At 42.0% G+C, this 18,942-nt stretch overlaps 1 protein-coding gene across 3 annotated transcripts in view; it reads right to left on the bottom strand.

Annotated features, from left to right (window-relative positions):
• Window positions 1-459: 459 nt before the first annotated feature.
• LOC117497019 (golgin subfamily B member 1-like) overlaps window positions 460-18,942 on the bottom strand; it is a 50,765-nt gene continuing 32,282 nt past the window's right edge. For all 3 annotated transcript variants that reach the window (XM_034148908.1, XM_034148907.1, XM_034148906.1), the window contains exons 21-29: window positions 7,530-18,941; window positions 7,191-7,300; window positions 6,842-6,878; window positions 6,323-6,469; window positions 5,073-5,195; window positions 4,005-4,102; window positions 3,523-3,615; window positions 2,705-2,819; window positions 460-1,859 (exon numbers count right to left, since the gene is read on the bottom strand). In XM_034148908.1, the coding sequence (XP_034004799.1) occupies window positions 1,701-1,859; window positions 2,705-2,819; window positions 3,523-3,615; window positions 4,005-4,102; window positions 5,073-5,195; window positions 6,323-6,469; window positions 6,842-6,878; window positions 7,191-7,300; window positions 7,530-18,941 (12,294 nt within the window). In that variant the 3' untranslated portion in view covers window positions 460-1,700. The remainder of the gene's footprint in view (window positions 1,860-2,704; window positions 2,820-3,522; window positions 3,616-4,004; window positions 4,103-5,072; window positions 5,196-6,322; window positions 6,470-6,841; window positions 6,879-7,190; window positions 7,301-7,529; window position 18,942) is intronic.

Genomic DNA, 18,942 nt, shown 5'->3' on the forward strand with positions numbered 1-18,942 from the left:
ACAAACCTGCGACAAGGGAGAAACGATGCAAATATAAAAACACAGATGTGCCAAAACACATGCAAACGAACTTGAAGATACACGTGCAGAGTTTACTGAAAGCTCTGCACAAAGAAAACGCTGCAAATACAAAACGCTGCAAGAAGCTCAACACACAACGGAGACCAGGGGACACTAAAGAGTGACGCACACAGCTGGGAGACCAGGGGACAATAAAGAGTGACGCACACAGCTGGGAGACCAGGGGACACTAAAGAGTGACGCACACAGCTGGGAGACCAGGGGACACTAAAGAGTGACGCACACAGCTGGGAGACCAGGGGACACTAAAGAGTGACGCACACAGCTGTGAGACCAGGGGACACTAAAGAGTGACGCACACAGCTGGGAGACCAGGGGACACTAAAGAGTGACGCACACAGCTGGGAGACCAGGGGACACTAAAGAGTGACGCACACAGCTGGGAGACCAGGGGACACTAAAGAGTGACGCACACAGCTGGGAGACCAGGGGACACTAAAGAGTGACGCACACAGCTGGGACGGAGCGCTTCGTGACGTTCAGTGTTATATGAACAACTGTCTTTGTTGTTGGAAACTCACCTAAAATGATTTATCAGCTTTTAACAACGTGATCACATGACTCCTGATATTATCGCAGATGTGATGTAAGCTAGCTAGCTAACGTAGCTAATCTAGTCATTTCAAACTAAACACTTACAGTTATGAGACAGACTAATTTTGTAATCTTGAACATCAACAAGCGCTCCGGTCCCAGCTGTGTGCGCTGGTTTCCGTTGTGTATTTAGCTTCTTGTAGCATTTTGTATTTGCGCATGTCTCGTCAAGTTGGTAACGATTCATCTGCATGTGTTTTGGAACATTTGTGTTTGTATATTTGCATGGTTTCTGAAGCTGCAGCGTGTTTCTGCTAGTGGAAATGTCTTGATCCGTTGTAGCGCGTTCGCACCTTTCAGCCACCGTACGTTTCCAATAGAGTTAGCATATATCGAACCTTCGTCTGTCTTTATTTAACGGGCATATTTAAAACTGCGTTGGGTTTGCAGTTCAAGAGGAGACAGGGTGTGTAGTGCTTCTCAGATTATATCATATGATTATTATGTACACTTTTGGAGCGTCAGTGCATAGTTTAAACTCAGCATCACGATTATGTGCAAGATATGAAACCAGGCGTGAGAGGAAGCAGCAGCTGGTGCAAACGTGTGTGACATTTAAATATTAGTGTTAACAAAGGATATGGCTTTTTGCACCTTCTTAGGCTTTACTCGAGTATTTTCTTCTTTATCTTGTGTCAAAAATTAAAGTTTATTTCCTCGTCTTGCTTCCTAATTTGGATTTTAAAACAAACTGAAGACAGCACACCTAAATAATACAGCAAGGGAAAGAGGAGATTATCATACTTTTAAGGCTTAAATTACTTTATAATATGTAAAGAAAAACATCTGTGGTAATTTAAAGGAAACTCACTGTTAAATGTTACAAAAAAAACATCTGATAAATAAAAAATACATTAGGATTTCACATAAAACCTAGCAAAATGTAACTTTAACATCCTCTCCACTAATGTATTTGCGCCTCTTGTAGTGTTTCACCATGCGTTATCACACAGAGAGGATATACAAATGCAGTATGAGCTAAAATCAGATTTTTACGTTGATGTTTCTGTGAGATATTAGCCGGTCTACAGAGCGCCGGTGAGGCACATGAGGAGCAGCAGGTGGACGGAGAGCAGGTAGAACAGGAAGAGATGTCGAGAGCGGGCGCGGCTCGTCAGCAGGCGCGAAAAGTAGAGGCTCCGCCCCCTGATCCAGCGGCGACACGCCACCACGCCTCCTTTCACCTGAAAACACACAGAACAAAGTGTCCTAAAGAAGTGTTTTCACTGTTTTATTCTTAAAGTATTGAGCTAATCATGTTCCAGCGACACGTGACCTCCTTATTCATCTTCAGGCATATTCTTTGGAGTCTAAATGTGTGATGGTTTGAAGAAAATACGTTTAAAACGCGTCATAGTTGAGTACATTTGGAGTGTCATAAAGGAGTATTTCACTGTTTTATTCTTAAAGTATTGAGCCAATCATGTTCCAGCGACACGTGACATGCTTCTTAATCTTCAGGCGTATTCTTTGGAGTCTAAATGTGTGATGGTTTGAAGAAAATACGTTTAAAACGCGTCATAGTTGAGTACATTTGGAGTGTCATAAAGGAGTATTTCACTGTTTTATTCTTAAAGTATTGAGCCAATCATGTTCCAGCGACACGTGACATGCTTCTTAATCTTCAGGCGTATTCTTTGGAGTCCGAATGTCTGATGGTTTGAAGAAAATACGTTTAAAACCCATCAAAGTTGGGTACATTTGCGAATAAAAGACATCTCCATATTCTATTAAAATGTGTGTTTTCCAGTGCTATTGCTGCAAAAGATTTCCCCCACAATGTGATGACGCTTTACTGTTTTATCTGAATATAAGGAACCAGGAACACACATTTATTTACAGGCTTGTTTTGATGAGTAAAGTACGGAAGCCCTGAAAGGCAGAAATACAATTGTGGTAAATCACTTCTTAAATCAAAAACACAGGAGATAAAACTATTTAAATCAGACCTTTTTTCAAAATCTTCTTAAGGCGTTTGTAGTAACGGCTGAATAAATAAAAAAAAATATATTTGCTGTCATCTGCGTACCTTTCTTGTTATGAGAGGCTGGTTCGGGTTCAGACTCAGAGCTTCCCACTCCTCCTCTGTTTCCATCTCGATGTTGAAATCCCTCGGACTGTCTCTGGACAGACTGGAGCTCACACTGCAAGACAAAAGCTTTTTGAAACACTTTGCACTGTGCACGGTTGAATATATATACTGTACATGTGTGTGTGTGTGTGTGTGTGTGTGTATGTATGAGAGTGTGTATTAAACAGAGATGGCAAAAGTACACACATCCTTTACTCAAGTAAAGATACTCGTGTTTAGAAATACTCTGGTAAAAGTAGAAGTACTACTAGACTAAACTAAAAAGAAGTATGGGCTTTGAAATGTACTTAAGTAAAAAGTACCCATAACTACCATCTGTTTTAAAGAGTACCTGACCTCCCTCTATATTAACAGAACAATAATGTCATTGTTAGCTAATGAATGTTGAATAATAATAATAATGATCACGCCACCAAACACACATTCAAACTAAAGGAACCAGCCTGTTTGGAAAATGTAAGAAGTAGAAAGTACAGGTATTTGTGTTCAACATGTAAGAAGTAGAAAGTACAGGTATTTGTGTTCAAAATGTAAGAAGTAGAAAGTACAGGTATTTGTGTTCAAAATGTAAGAAGTAGAAAGTACAGGTATTTGTGTTCAACATGTAAGAAGTCAAAGTAAAAAGTCGTCAGAAAAATAAGTAGTGCAGTAAAGTACTGATACCAGAAAAATGTACTTAAGTACAGTAACGAAGTATTTGTACTCCACTACTTCCCTCCTCTGGTATTAAACAGAAACAATGAAAGATTAGTGACCTCTTGGCTCGGTCCTCAGCGAGTCGTAGAGCCTCTTCTGCCGTCTCTCTTCTCGATCTCTCGTCTGTTAAACTCTGCTCCAGCTCCAGCAGCCTGAATAACAATAACTCTTTATTTGTAAAGCACTCTTCATACACAGGATGCAGCTCTGTGTGCTTTAACAGCCAGAGGTTATGAGCAAATAAGCAGCAGGTAAGGTCAAATAGGCAACAATAGAATAATCCAAAAGTCAAACAACAGATAACCCACTGAGGAAAATGTAGAGAGAACGAAGACAAAACAATTTAAAAAGGAAAAGTAAATAATAATAATAATAATAATAATAATAATAATAATAATGCTTTATCTGTAAAAAAAACAAAACAATGAAAACATAAAAATAATAAATAAACCAATAGATATTATTTAGTAAAAAAAATGGAATCCCAGTTTTATGTTTGTAGACTTTTGGTGAGAGGATTTTGTGAAAAATAAAACGTCACCTTTCTTGGAGCTGAGTGTTTTCAGCCGTGTCAGACATCATGGAGTTGTTGCTCCTCTCCTGGGGGGCTCCAGGTGCAACCTCAGCAAACACTGCCCCCTGGAGGTGAGGAGACAGCATTACTACAGGTATTACTACAAGTATTATTACAGGTATTATTACAGGTATATAGAGAAGTTTGTTTTTATTTTTAACTATAGACACCTTTTAGAACAGACATCTCCAACGGGCAAGTTATTAGTTTACTCAAAGTTATGATGACTTGTGATTTCCACACAGTCAACAAAGAAAAAAGACATATACATAAAAACTATCAAAACAAAAGCAGCTCTAACATCTTTAAAAAGCTAACTTAGATTGTCTTTCTTTCTGTTACTGTTATAGAATTAAACAATTAGGAAATGTGTTTCGTCTGCGTCTCCATACAGCTCGCCCATATTTGTGTCTGTGTCATTGTGGGTAGTCTTTTAACATCAATGGACTACAGAGGGTCGCCTCTAGGTGGTAACTGAGTCACCTTTTCCCAAAACAAGAACTGTCTCTAACAGTTTGCCTAGTATGACAGTCCGAAGCAACAGAGGAAGGGACATTAACAATACGGACATGTGAAGAAACATACACCTTTGTTGTGAAAACACTGAATGTCCTCTTCCAATATGAGAGTAACATGATAACAAAGGTATCCCAACTGTAGCTGTGAACATGACAGGATGTATGATTACCTAGAAGAGCATCAGGACTGTTTGAGGCATATGATAGCTATGTGATTAACATGATGATTCAGCCTCTATGGAGATAGACATATGACAAGCATGATCATTTCTGACGTGGAGCTAATCTGAAGTAAACATTGAATACTGCTTTCTATTCCTCCATCTTGTGACTGTGTAACTCCCTCTCTTGGATATCAGCATGTGAAGGACTCTGTTCAGGAACTAGTTGATGCTCTGTATGTGATGACTACTTCCATTCTGGAGAGGATCACAAATACATGGATCCTGAGATTGAAGCTCAAGCCGGGGACGAGTGATATTTTCTAACAATCTTAATGTTATTTATTATTATTTACCTGAGCCTGGTTCTGGACCTGGTTCTCCAGCCAGTGGCAGCGCGTCTGGGTGTCCCTCAGGGTTTGGGAAACGGCTCTCAACTGAGCCGAGACCCCACCTTTCTCCTCCATCGCCTGCTGCAACTGAGGAGGGGGGGGAGGAAGCGAGATTTTATATATTTAAAGTGGAAATAGAAAGCTTTTCATCCCCCAATTCCCCTAGTTTTTTCAAGGGGTATACAAACTGGATAACTTTCTGTTTTCTTCAAAGCTTATACTACCAACAAACTTATTCAGAACATCAGAAAAAAAGAACGTTTTTAAATATATAATAATGTTATTTATCCCGAATGCTGATTACAGTAATCAAATCTATTGTTCTAGTTGCAAACAGCACAGGGACTCTTCCTCTGCAGTTTCTCCCTAATTTCCTGTTTGGCTTAATGATGGGTGATCATTTTGTTTCACTTCCATCCTTGATTACACGAGATGAGTTGTTGTGTTTATATCTGGTGTGTTTTAAGTGGCTATAGTGTTAAATGTGTGTTTGACTGTCTGTGTGTGTTTGACTGTGTGTGTGTGTGTGTGTATGTGTGTGTGTATGTGTGTGTGTGTGTGTGTGTGTGTGTGTGTGTGTGTGTGTGTGTAACGTAATCTGTCCACCAGAGCTTGGTACTTAAATTGTATAAGAGTTATTTTTCGGTCTTTTCGCTGTAAATAAAGCTTCCATTATTCGGGGCGATCGTACAGTCCTGCAGACCAGATAGCAGGGTGAAAGCAAGGCTTATAGGGAACACAACTGGATTATATTTCATTGTTATGAGGTCATTACAATGTGTGATTGACCGTTACTTAATGAAGATAAATTACAGCAAACATCTTGTCTTTTTTCTAAGTTTCTTCCTTCCTTCAGAGTTGATATATAGAAGTTTCATATACAGCTTTGTGAGTTTATTGCATAATCAAACAGCTTGCCACACTACCGAAAACACACGTGAAGTTTATACACCTCACACCTCACTCAGCTTCAAGTCTTACACTTCATTTCTTGAATTTTATGTCCTTATTTTATTTCATCTTGATTTAATTCTATTACATTCTCTTTTATTAAATGACTGTTTTTAAATGTCATGTATAATGTGTTTCTGTTGCAGTATAGCTCAATGCTCTTTGTATTGACTTGTGTTGAAAGTTGCTATATAACTAAACACCACAGACGTTTCAGCTGCACATCCAGTCGTGGTGTTTAGTTTCAGAGTGTTGTTTGCTACCTTGATGTTGAGCTGCTGCAGGTACAGGTCTCTCTGCTGGATCTCGTACATGCAGCGCTGCAGATCTCCGTGCAGCCGAACCCTCTCCGCCTCCAGCTGACGAACAACTTCCTCCCATCCACTCCCACCGGCCAGGACCACGCTCTCCTGTGGAGGAGGGGAGGGAACACATTACATAAAAGCCTGAACAAAAGGATGTGGGTTTAGAAACGTTCCTAAACTGACTGCTATTTAAATGTCTTTACATATTGAAAAAGAGCTATTACAATTACTTGGATAATAGATATTTCAAATGACAGAAAGATAATAGCTTTAATAGAAATTACTTCATTTTGAATGCAATAATTCAGTTTTTCAGCCCTTTTATTATGGAGATTGCCAAAATGTAAAATTATTTAATGCAAAATAGTATTTTTTTAAGGAGGATTAAATAGTTGCACGGATAACAAGAACAAAAATACAAAACCAACACAAAATAAAGCTTTCTGGCAAAGTCAAAACGTTTAAATATGAACTTACCTTGACTGGCAGTGTGTCCCTCCTCTCTGTGTCAGATCTACAGAACAGAAGAAAACAATTATACTTTTTTATTAATTTGTTTATTTAGTTGAACGACAATAAATTAAACAATAAATAAAACAATACAAATTGAGTATAGCCAATTAAAAGCTAGGTTTAAAAGTAGCTCATTTTAAAGAGGTCCACTGAGTTGCCTCTCTAATATTTCTTGTCTACGAGCATTAACACAGGAACAATTATGAACAACTTTACAAATAAAAAGCCAAAAATATTCCAAGTGAGGCACGATGGAAACATTTTGAAGAACAAATCTGTAATATCTCCTAACTTATCTTCAGTCTGCTCTTACCTCAGATTTGCTGTTTCCTCCTGGTAGCTGATGATTTCTTTTTCAGGCGACTGTCCGTAAGTTTGCATGTTTACAGTTTGCTGGAGTTTCTCCATCTTCTGCATCGCCTGCTGTAATAAAATAAAAGTTGTCAGTCACATAAGTGGTACATCTTCAAAGGAAACATTTCCTCAAACTGATTACACCGACACAAGATAGTTTGCATAGCAACACAAATGACCATGCAAACCAAAGCAATGGTGTTTACAATCAAAATGACCCTGCATGCTTTCCACAAAATGAAACACGGCAGAGAGGAAGCAGGCAGGAGCCAAACTCAGATCACAGCTGAGGACTTACCGGCGCTTCCCTCTCATTCTGCAGGACACTTCCTTTAGATCGATCCACACTGACGCTCTCTGGGCTTGACCCTTGCCTCGACTCCACCTCTTTTCTGGCGCTGGTCAAATCATCCACCAGCCGCTCGCGATCGTTCTGCAGGCTGGCCATAGATCTGGAGAACGCCGACAGCTGCCTGCTGAAGGTGTTATTCTCCTGCAACACTTGCTTAAAGTCCCTTTCCTTCTCGGACAACTCCTTCGACAGATCATCCAACAACTTGCTGAGCTCTGCGTGCGCGTCTTTGTTCTCCAAAGCTTTTAATTTCTGTACTAGGATGTCTCTCTCTTTGGCGAACATGGCCAGGTCGGAGGTGGCGTCCTGCAGACTGCGCTCCATATTGTTCAAAGCTGCCTGAGTCTCTCTGAGTTCTTCATCGTATCTGTTCCTCAGGACCTTGAAGTCTTCGATGAGCTGGTCTCGGTCGTCCTGCAGAGCGACCATGGCTTTAACCATGGACTCATTCTGAGCCTTGGTGTTTTTGATTTGTGTTTTAGCCTCTGATAGCTGCTGCTCCATTTCCAAGAGATCTTTCGCGAGGTCTGCGACTCGTCCATCGGCCGTCTCTCGCTCGTTTCTCATCAGCACCACCTCGCGCTCGAAGGCGTCCAGCTCACTGTTGTATTTGTCCTCAGCTTCACCAAGGCTTTTGTCCGTTTCTTTTTCCAACAGCTGCATTTTCTCCTTGAGCTCGTCGTTGAGGAGTTTCTGAGAGAGAATTTTCTGCTGGAGGTCATTACATTCAGCTGCTTTGGCTGCCACTGCTTCCTGCAAATCATTAATCACTTTGCCTTTATTTGTCGAGACTTTTTCCTTTTTAAGAGTGACAACATCAGCTTCAAGATTTGAAACATGAGCGGTTAGCTTCAAGATCTCTGCTTTAAAAGTATTGCTTGCTTCTTCTTCCTTTTGAAGTTCCAACTGAGACGCTCTTTGCTGCTTTTCTCCTGCCGCCTTTTGGCCTTCGAGGTCTTTGATCACATCCTGTTGCTTCTGTAGCAGGATCTTCAGCTGGTTGTCCTTCAGGAATAAAACCTGGTTCAAATCCTCTCTGTAGCGCACCAGTTGTGCCCTGAGCATAGCGTTCTCAGAGTTGAGATCATCCATTTGGTGCAACAGCTTCCTTATTTCATGTTTAAGGCCTTTGGTGGCGCCACCTTCCCCGTCAGCAGAGCCGTCTCTACCCATGAAACTTAACTGACTCTTTGCTTCAAGTATTCTGTATTCTGACATCAATCGCTCCCTTTCACTCTGTAAAGACGCCATCGAGTTTTTAAAGGACTCCATCTTTGCAGACATCTGCTCTTTTTCCTGGCTAGACTTGGTAACTTGGATTTGCAGACTTTTCACCTTTGCTTCAAGACCTCTCAACACTTGGTCAGCCTTTTCTCTCTGGTAGCGTGAAGAGGTTAACCGGTCCTCATAAAGCGCGACCTGGGTACGATAATTGGTCTGGAGCTGTTCTAGATATCCTGACATCTGTCCGTCTTTACACGACAGTAAGGAGGAGATCTCGGTGTCTTTGCTATGCAGGAGTGTTTTCAGTTGCAGTGAAAGTCCCTCTTGCTTCTCAAAGTCAGCTTGGACTTTGTCATTTTCAGACTGTAAAAGGAGCAGCTGAGCATCCGAGTCTTCGTTTAACTTCTCTAATTGTTGGAGATTTAGCTGCATTAGAGAAATGATACCTTCTTTGTCAGCCAGTTCTCGGTTTAGAACGTTTTTATCTTTTTCTAATCGATCAGCATGTGCACCCAGTTCCCTAACCTGCACATCCATGAGCTCTGCAGTCTCACTAAATTCAGCGTTGCTCGCGCTCATGATGAAGAGCTGTCTCTGCTGAGCGGCGGCGGCCATTGAGTATTCATTGAGAGTCCTCTCCAGTCTGGACTTGGTCACTCGGACCTCATTCATCTCTTTGTCTTTCACTCTCATGTCATCCAGGAATCGTTTGATCACGAAACCCTGTTCCAGGAGCTGGTTATCTTTCTCGTGTAACGTATTTTGGTACAAATCGTTCCACAGTTTGGAAGCATCTGCTCCCTGAGGAGTGGCAGATAAAGCCGAGAGCTTCGCCTCATCAGTCTCCGCAGATCTTTTGAAAGTGTTTATCTGCAGATGTTGAGAGTCGAGCTGCTGCCTCAGTTCATTCACCTTCTGACTTTCTTTCTCCTTTAACTCCTTGAGGTCATCAATCTGTTGCTGTAACATGACTTGATTCTCCATGTAGGAATTGTATTGCATCTCCTCTATATGTTGTTGTCTTTTCTCTATGAGCTGATCCTCAAACCTTTTACTTTCCTTTGACATGTCCAGAGCCAGCTGATCTCTTTCAGACTCGACACTCAAAATCTTTTCTGTGGCCTCCTGGAGGAGATTCTTGTGCGTTATCACCTCAGCTTCAACTTGTTTACTTCTCTCCTCTGATACCGCCATTTTCTCCGAGCTTTTCTTCATTTCTTTCTCAGACTGTTCACAGGCTGACCGAGATGTCTTCAGAGCCCTCTCTAGGTCTAAAATCAGTTCTTGGTATTTGATGCAGTTATGCTGAAGCTGATTGATCTCCTGATGCTTTTCTTTGAGAAGCTCTTGCAGTTCTTTCTTCACATTTTTGGTGCCTTCACTGCCTCGCTGAACCGTCTTCAGCTTCTCCTCAAACTCCCGGACTAACTTCAGCTGCTCCTGTTCTTTTTCTTGGCGAACTTGACTGCTCATGTCTTTGCTGGCTGCCAGCTGAGACGACAGCTGCTTGTTTTGGGTTTGCAACACAGAGACCGAGTCGGTCAGATCGTCAATCCTCTCAGTGTTCTTGAGGATCACCGTTTCCAAATAGTCATTTTCATTTTTAACTTTGTCTGAAATCTCTTGAACATTTTCAAGCTCCTCCTGCAGAAGTGACTTATCATCCTCTAAGATTCTCACCTTCTCATTCAGGTTGATAGTTTCTCGACTGTGTCTGTTCATAACGTCTTTGAGCTCTTTAATGTCATCATCTTTCTGTCCCAGTTGAGCTTCCTGATCATTCTGTATCGACTCAATTCTTTCAGAAAGGTTTTGCTTCTCTTTCAGTAACAAGTTGTACATTTCCAACTGAGCACCGAGTTCTGTTTTCTGGGATTCAATCTGAGCTGTCAGTGAGTTATTCAAACTCAGAGCTTCATCCAGTTTTAGTTGCATGTTGTTTGAGTAGTCATTTGATTTGGAGTGCTTCACTTCCAATGAACAGCTGGCTTCTTCAAGCTTTTCTGACAATTGGTTATTTTCAACCTCAAATTCAGTGAGCTTCTCTTTAAGTCGGTACATTTTGGCTTCCAATTGCTGATCTTTTTCAGTCATCTCGCACGTCGCCATTTTGTGGTTTTCTTCAAGCTCAGTCAGCTCTTTTCTCATTTTCTGATTCTCATCCTCCAGCTCCTCAATCTTCTGCCGTTTCTGTTTGGAAAATATGTGCATCTTCTCTTTAATTCTTCCATTTTCTTCCTCCATCTCTCTAGCTTGCTTTTCCAGAATCTCCATCTCAGATTCATGTTTGTGGATTTTCCTGAGGGCTTCCTGCCTATCTCTTTTAGCCCCTTCCAAAAGCTGTCTCATCTTGTCCATTTCACTGCTCACATTTTCATAAGCTTGTAAAAGAGATTCGTACTCTTGTTTCAGCTCGGCGTGTTTTGACTTCCACTTGGTAAGCTCGTCTGTTTGAGAGTCTTTAAGAGATTCCAGCTGGCAGGAGAAAGCCTGTTTCTGCTGTGTGATGTTTTCTATGGTTAGCTTCAAGCTTTCACAGGCTGCGGATAAACTGCGATTATCATTTAAGATGCCGTCAGCGTCAGTCCTGAGCCCGTCTCTCTCCTTGTTCAGGGATGACACAGAGCTTTCCAAGTCCGTATTTTGTTGCTTTAACTTCAGCACTGATGCCTCCAGAGTAAAGTAGTCGGCTTCTTTAGCTGCATGTTTGTCTGACAGCTTTTCTACTTCCTCCTTTAGCATTGCAGTTTCCTTCATGAGTTCTTTTCTGGAAAGTAAAGCTGCTTGAAGTTTCCTGGTTAGGAGAGCAACTTTGCTTTGGTTGTCCTGATTGTTCATTTTGCCGCCGTTGTCTCGAGATTTCTGAAACTGATCAGACTCTGTTCTCATCTTTTCAATGGTAGTTTCATTTATTTTAATTTGCTGTTGTAATTGCAGTTCAAGTGCAGCAATTAGTTCTTCCTTTTCCGAAAATTGAGCCCGAGAAACAAGCAAGGCATCATCTCTCTCCTTTAGTTTCACTTCAAAGTTTTCAGCACTTTTGCAAGACAAGCTTACGACTTCTTCGTTAACATCGGCATACATTTCAGGCTTGTTCTGATGTAGCTGCTCATTCACTTTCTCCTTTAGTTGCTTATCCAGGGTGGTTACCTCATTTCGGAGCTCATCAATTAATCTGTAAGCATTTTCTATTTCTTGCTTCAAGAAATCCAAATGTGATTGTTTTTCAGTGCAATGAAGTTGTGCTTTTTCAAGCTCCTCAGTCAAAGTGCCTCTTAAGTCACTGAGCTGCTGCTGTGTTTCTGTTAAAGTCTTTTGTATGTTTGAAACTTCTGAGGATTTCTGTGAAACTAAATCAACTGTTGTCTCGAGTTCCACTTTCAACGTATGACTTTTCTCCAAAAGAGCCTTGTTCTCCTCCATCAAAAGTAGATATTTTCCTTCATTTGCGTGCATGCGTTCCTCCAGTGCAGACTCAGCGATGCTCAGACGGGTCTCCAAAGATGTATTTCCATTCAATAAAGCTTGCTTCTCCTGTTGGGTCTGCAGCTCAGCAACTCTAATTGTTTCCAGATATTTCTCAACTTCTTCTGTTTTCTCTGTTACTTCTGCCTGAGCTTTCTCCAAGTCAATCTCTACCTTGAGAAGTTGTGATTTCAAAGCACCTGCATCTTGGTCCACTTCCACAAGAGCCTCTTCTTTTCTTGCCATCTCAAGAGACATACTCTCACATTTGGATTTAACATGTTCTAGCTCTTTCTGCAGGTTTGAAAGAGAATGGCACTGGCTCTCTTTCTCCGCCAGAGTCATCTTCAGATCTTGGAGAGTTTTATCCCTCTCCTCGAAAAGCTGTCTTAAGGTTTTAAGCTCATCTAGATCAGACAAAGAGTTATTACGGAGCTCCTCCAGTTCCCTGACCTTCTCGTCGAAGTCTAACTGGATGGCGTTTAACTCATTGGTCTGCTGACAGCGCTGCTCCAGGAGAGCCTTGAAGTCGTCTTTCAGTTCGACTAGCTCTTGAGTTAATTCATTTTCACTTTCTTGAGCTTTCTTGAGGGTCTCTTTGCGTGCCAGCAAGGCAGCCTGAGCCTTTTTCTGTAGCTTTGCCTTTTCAAGCTTTATTTGAGCAAGCTCATTCTGTAAATCCACAGCAGTAGATGTGGAGGAAGATCTGTCCTTTATCTCATCTTGATATGTCTTTATTTCATTTTGAAGGTCTTCTAATTTTTGCGCCCAGCTTGTCTTCTCTTGGTCGAATGCTTCCTCTCTCTCAGAAGCAGTGGACTGCAGCTGCTCCAGCAGAGAGCTTTTCTCATTCAGCGTTTGCAAAGTTTCTGATAAACAAACTTCTTTGTCGTTGAGTGTGGCTTGCAAGACTTGTTTTTCCGACTGTAATTGTTCCACAAGTCTTTCACTTCCAAGTTTGTGTTCAAGAATCTCTCCTTCTTTCTCAAGAAGTCTCTTTTCAAGAACTGACACATTTTCTTCATATATCTGAGCAGACGCCTGGACTTGATTATTTACTTCCTGTAATTTATCCTGTAAAAGTGAAACCTCAGTTTTATTGTTTTCACTCTCTTCTTTCTGGCTTTCATATCGCTCGATTTTCTTCATCAGATCCTTTCTCACAACGAGAGCAGCTTGGAGCTTCTTCTTCATGGCGTCTTTCTCTTTAGACACCTTGGCTAGTTCACTCTTTAGATCGTCGTTTTTCTTAATCAGCTCGATCTTCTCTGCACTCATGGTGTCTATTTCACTGTGAGAGCTTGACATCTGTTCCTCTAACTGCTGAGAAATCTCTTCAAGCTTCTTCATGGAGGTGTTGTGTTCCTGCTCCATGCTTTCCAATTGTGCCGTTAGAGATGATTTTTCCTCACCGAGTTTCATCCTTTCATTTGAGGCTGATTCTAGGAGTTGGGCGATGGATGCGTCTTTATCCCTTAACTGCTGACTGAGTCCAGCAAGAAGCTCCTTCTGCTGACTTATCTGAATGCTCATACAGTTGATCTGCTCATATTTCTCTTGTGATTCACTGTGTAAAGACGAGTGTTTGACAGAGGCTTCTTTCACTTTCTCTGATTCAGCATTGAGCCTTGTCTGTAGATGCTCTACCATCTCTTGCAAAAGTGAAATTTGTTGACCCTTTTCATCATTACTCCTCTCTCCTTTATCAAGTGTGTTCTGGGTTTTTTGTAATTGTGCAACGGTTTTATCCAACTCATGTTTTAGAGCAGCTACCTCCGACTGGTGACTTTCTTGTAATTGTATAATCATGTCCTGTAATGAGGCCTTTTCTGTCCCTAAATCTGCTGACCCTTTAGCTAACAAATCTGTGTTAGTACCATTCCTGATCACTACAAGTTTGTGTAACTCATGTTCTGCCGCTTTTAGAGCCTGTTGCAAATTATTGTTGTCATTATCCTTTTCCTGGAACAAAGCTAAAACCTTCTCCAGTTGGATCCTGGATGCTGCTGCCTCCAGCTCTTTGGCGCTCAGTTGATCAGACCCCTGCCTAATCGCAGATGAAGCCTCTGCTAGTTTCTCCTGCAAACTGTCCAGGTCTCCTTTCAGAGCATTAACTTTAACATCTTTAGACTTCATTTCATTTTCAACACTTTGCAATTGTTCTGCGAGTATGTTCCTATCCTGTTTCTCTTTATCCAAAACTAAGAGCCACTCTTGCTCAGAATCCTGCAGAATTTGCTCTATCCTGTGAATGTTTTCTTTTAATTGAGAAACTTCCTCATCTTTGGCACTAACCTTTGCTTGAAGGCTCTCCTTCTCGGACGTCATTGTCTCCTTTGTGCTGCTGGACTGCTGCTCCATTTGAACCTGGGAGGCCAATATTTGATGATGACTCCTTTCCAGCCCCTCCTTCTCTGCTAGATGTTTCCTAACCTCCTCCTGCAAATGTGTGTTTTCATTACTGACGGCCGTAAGAAGCTTCTGGTGCTCGTTCTTTGACAAACTAATCTCCTCATTTAGTCTCTTATTCTGCTGTTCTAGTTTCTGCATTTTCGACACCAGCTGGGATGCGTGTTTGGCCTGCGATGTGTACTGACTGTTAATCGCATGGAGAGCCATTTCCCTCTGCTCAACGTTTTCTGTGAGTGCATTCATCTGTGCCACGACTTGAAGGTGTTGTGATTTGAGTCTGTCTATTTCGACGGTCAGCAGTGAAACGCTTGCTTGATGAGAAGCAAACGCCTCGTTCTTTTCGTTTGACAGAATGGAGTTCAACTCTTCTGTTTTCTGGAGTTTGTGATGCGTCTCAGATAAATCATTTCTCAGAGTTTCTATCATCGTCTTTGCCGTCTGATGTTCGTTACTGGTGTCGTCCAATAACCTCCGAAGGCTTAACACCTCATCAGTCCTTTGGGACACTTGCTGTCTCACATCCTGCAGCTCCTCTAAGTTAGCTGCATACTTCTCTTGTAGGTTGTTAAAGGCACTTTGTGTTTCTTCTGCTGATTGTCTGAGGTTTGCAGACTCGGTGGACAGTAGTTGGATTTGATTCTGTAGCTGTGACACCAAGTCTGTGCTTTCCATGAACTGCGATTTGAAGAGCAAAGCTTCATCGGATCTTCTCTGGATTTCCTGAAGGGACTTTGATTGTTCCTGAAGAGCGGCCTCTTTTTTTCCCAAGGCCTTTCTCAGATGTTTTGCTTCAGACATCTGAACTTGGAGGGTGCTGTTGAGCTTTGTGATCGATTCCTCAAGGTGGGACATCTTTTCTTTCAAGCTCTCACACTCCACCTCTTTGGCTTGTAGATTTGAGTTGAGGTTTTCAACGGCAGCTGAAGAACTACTTTGATATTCAAGACTTGATTGTTCTTTTTTCTCCAAAGTAGTTTTCAGGATAGAAGACTCTGACGAAAGACTATTGACTTCACCTCTGATTCTAAACACAGATTCTTCAAGCTCTGAAACCTTTGCTTTTAGACTGACATTGTTGTCTTCTTTCTGTTTCAGCTGCTCCCCCTGCTCATTAATCCTACTGTTGAGTGTCTGGATCAAATCATGTTTTTCTTGCATTGCCAAATTAAGCCTATCTTTTTCTGAGTCTACAGTTTTAAATTTGTTGTCCACATCACAGACGGCTGTTTTGAAATGTGTCGCCTCGTCCTGTGCTTTGGACAACTCTGCCACTGTTTTCTGAAATTCAGATTTCAATCTTGTATTCTGCTCATTCAGTGCTTGAATGTTATCGTTCAAATCAATGACCTCTGCTTTCCTCTGCTCTTCTTTCTGACCGTTTTCTGCAGTGAGTTTCTCTACAGCACTCTTTAGGTTTGTAATCTCAACCTCTGCCTCTGCAGCGCTCTGGTTCATGGCACCGAGCTGACCGCTGAGCGAGATCACCGACTCGCTTCGTTTGTCCAGCTCGTCTTTCTGGTTAAGTAAAGTATCTGAGCACTCTTGCCTGAGTGACTCGAACTCACCCTGCATCTGTGATATTAAGGCTTTCTGTTGCACAACTTCATTCTGATAGAAACTACTCTCCTCTGCTTTCTGCTGCAACATCTTGTCTCTCTCCATCAGCCCTGACTTGAGGACAGATCCTTGTTCCTGAAGCATTGATATCGTATCCTGAAGTTGCAGCAGTTGGTCCTGCTGAGCGTCCAACTGTGAACTTTGCTGACTGACTTGCTTCTTCAAGGCATCGAGTTGCTCTTCTAGACTTTGAAGTTGTCCTTCTCTCTGCCTTAACGTTTTCAACAGATTGGCACATTCACTCGTTTTCTCCAGCAAACCTGCAGAGTTCGACGCTTCGCTTTCCCGCAGGATCTTTTTTAATTCATCTCCTGCAACAGTAAGCATCTCCTTTTCATTCAACACCTCCTCAATAATCTTCTGCTTCTCCGAGATTTGACTTTCAAGCCCAGAGTTTTGTTCTTGGAGGGACTTCCTCTCAGTGGCTAGTTCAGAAACAGATTTGATGTTCTGCGCTAACTCCTCTTGTAGTCTCTGATTGTTTTCTGTTAGGCTGCTAATCTGTACGCTAAAACTGGAGTTCTGTTCAAGAGTCGCTTTAAGGCGTCCATCAAGTTCAGATAGAAGTTGTGTTTGCTGAGAAAGCTGCATTTCTCTGCTTTCACAAGCGGCACGGAGTTGCTGGTTTTCCTCACGTATTGCCTGGATGTTGCCGTTTAAGCTAGCTATCTCCATTTGCCTGCGTTCAGCATCAGCTTCGAGCTGTCTGGCCTTTTCTTCCAGGACACGGATTTGTTCACTCAGAGACTTAACAGATTTGTTAGCATCGTTGACTTTGTCCTTTTGTTTTTGACACTGCTGCGTCATTTTTTTCAACTTCCCTTCTTTCTCTTCAATCTGCGTGCGAAGCTTTAAGTGGTCCACATTTTGTGATTCAGCTTCTGCTTGTAGCTTAGAAACAATATCTTTCTGTTGCGTAATTTCACTCTGCAAACTGTCGTACCCTTCCTGTTTCTCTTTTAATATCGTATCCTTCTCCATTAAGCCAGACTTCAGACCTTTCTCCTGTTCTCGCAGCAGAGAAACAGTTTCCTGAAGTTGTGTTTGCTGGTTTTGTTGGGTTTCTATCTGCGCTCGATGCTCTATTACAACCTGGTCTTTTTCTGCCATGTCCTGCTGAAGCTGCTCTACCTTAGAAGATACACTTTGTACTTCTTCCTGCAGATGTGTCACCTTGTCCTCCCTTTCCCTGAGTAACTGGCTGAGATGACTACATTCATTCGTTTTCGCCAGGAGGACCTCTGAGGTTGAGTGCGTGCTTTGCTCAAGAACTTTATTCAACTCATTAGTGCGATGAGTCAAATCCTCTTTAGCCCTTTGTAGACCTTCAATTATTGCGTTGTTTTGTGAATGCTGAGTTTCCAATGTGGATACTTTGGCTTGCAAGGAATCCTTTTCAAGTGAGACTTCAGAAATAGTTTTTACGCTTTCCGTTACTTCCATTTCAAGTCTCTCTTTCTCTTTCGTAAGGCAATCTACCTGCTTCTCAAGACTGCTGTTGAGTTCAAGAGCAGACGTGATCTTTCCATTAAGTTCATTTACATTCTGCTTCTGTAGCTCCAGCTCCTCTGTTAGCCCTTTGAGTTTATCTTGCAGCTGCTTTTTCTCCGTCTTCATGGTTTTTAATAGACCTCTGAGTTTGGAGATATTTTCAGATTTGCTTTCGAGTTCATTGCTCAGTTTCTCCTTTTCTGAGTCACGGTTTTGCATCTCAGTGTTGAATTTCTGCCTCTCCTCCTCAGCCTGTGTATCTGTGGTCTTCAGTTTGTTTTCCAGTGATGCTATGGTTTCCAGTTTCTCCTGTATGTCCTTTTTGATTTGCTCCTCACTCTGTACCTGCACCTCTAACTGTTTGGACAACGTCTGCATTTCATGATTGTATTTCTCCACCTGAGCCAAGAGTTTGTTCTGTTCCTCCTTGGACGATTTCAGTTCTTTCTCATACTTTTGCTCCTTTTCATTAAGCTGCTGCTGTATCTGCTCACTGCTCGTGTTTTTGTCCTTGAGCTGCAGAAGGAGTGCTTCTGATTCCTGCTGCTTTTGTGTGGATGAAGTCAGCTGCTCCTTAAGTGAAGCGGTATGTGTTTCACATTCAGTAAGATGGTTACGCTGGCTCACAATCTGTTTCTGGATCTCCCCTCGAAGGTCCTGTATTGTTATCTTGTCCTCTTCAGTTTGCTTTATCAGATGTTCCACCTCAGTCACCTTACACTCGCTTTCCTTTTTAGTGTTGAGCAACTCCATCTCAGTGTCTTTGAGTTTCTCCACCAGCTCTGTGATCTTTCCATCCAGATCTTTCTGGTCTGAAGTCTGCGACTCTCTAAGAATCATGGCTTCCCGCTCTACTTTACTCAGAGCAGTTTCCACACGGACCAGGGTCTCCTCTTTGAGTTTGATGTCCTGCTTCATCATCGTGACCTGCTCCGCGTACTCCGCCATGCTACCGGAGAGCGTTGATATCTCTTCGTCCTTCTCCAACACGACATCTTTAAGTCTGTCGATTTCCCGCTCACAGCTCTGAAGGTCATGAATGAGTTGGGCTCGTTCTTCTAAGTGGGCGGAATTGAGTTTGTCCAGCTCCTCGTTGGTCTGATCGAGCTCAGTTTGTAGAGTTTCGATGGTGACTTCCTGCTTTTGGGCC

Source organism: Trematomus bernacchii, unplaced genomic scaffold, assembly GCF_902827165.1.
Source record: "Trematomus bernacchii unplaced genomic scaffold, fTreBer1.1, whole genome shotgun sequence".
In the NCBI taxonomy this organism is placed as follows: domain Eukaryota; kingdom Metazoa; phylum Chordata; class Actinopteri; order Perciformes; family Nototheniidae; genus Trematomus; species Trematomus bernacchii.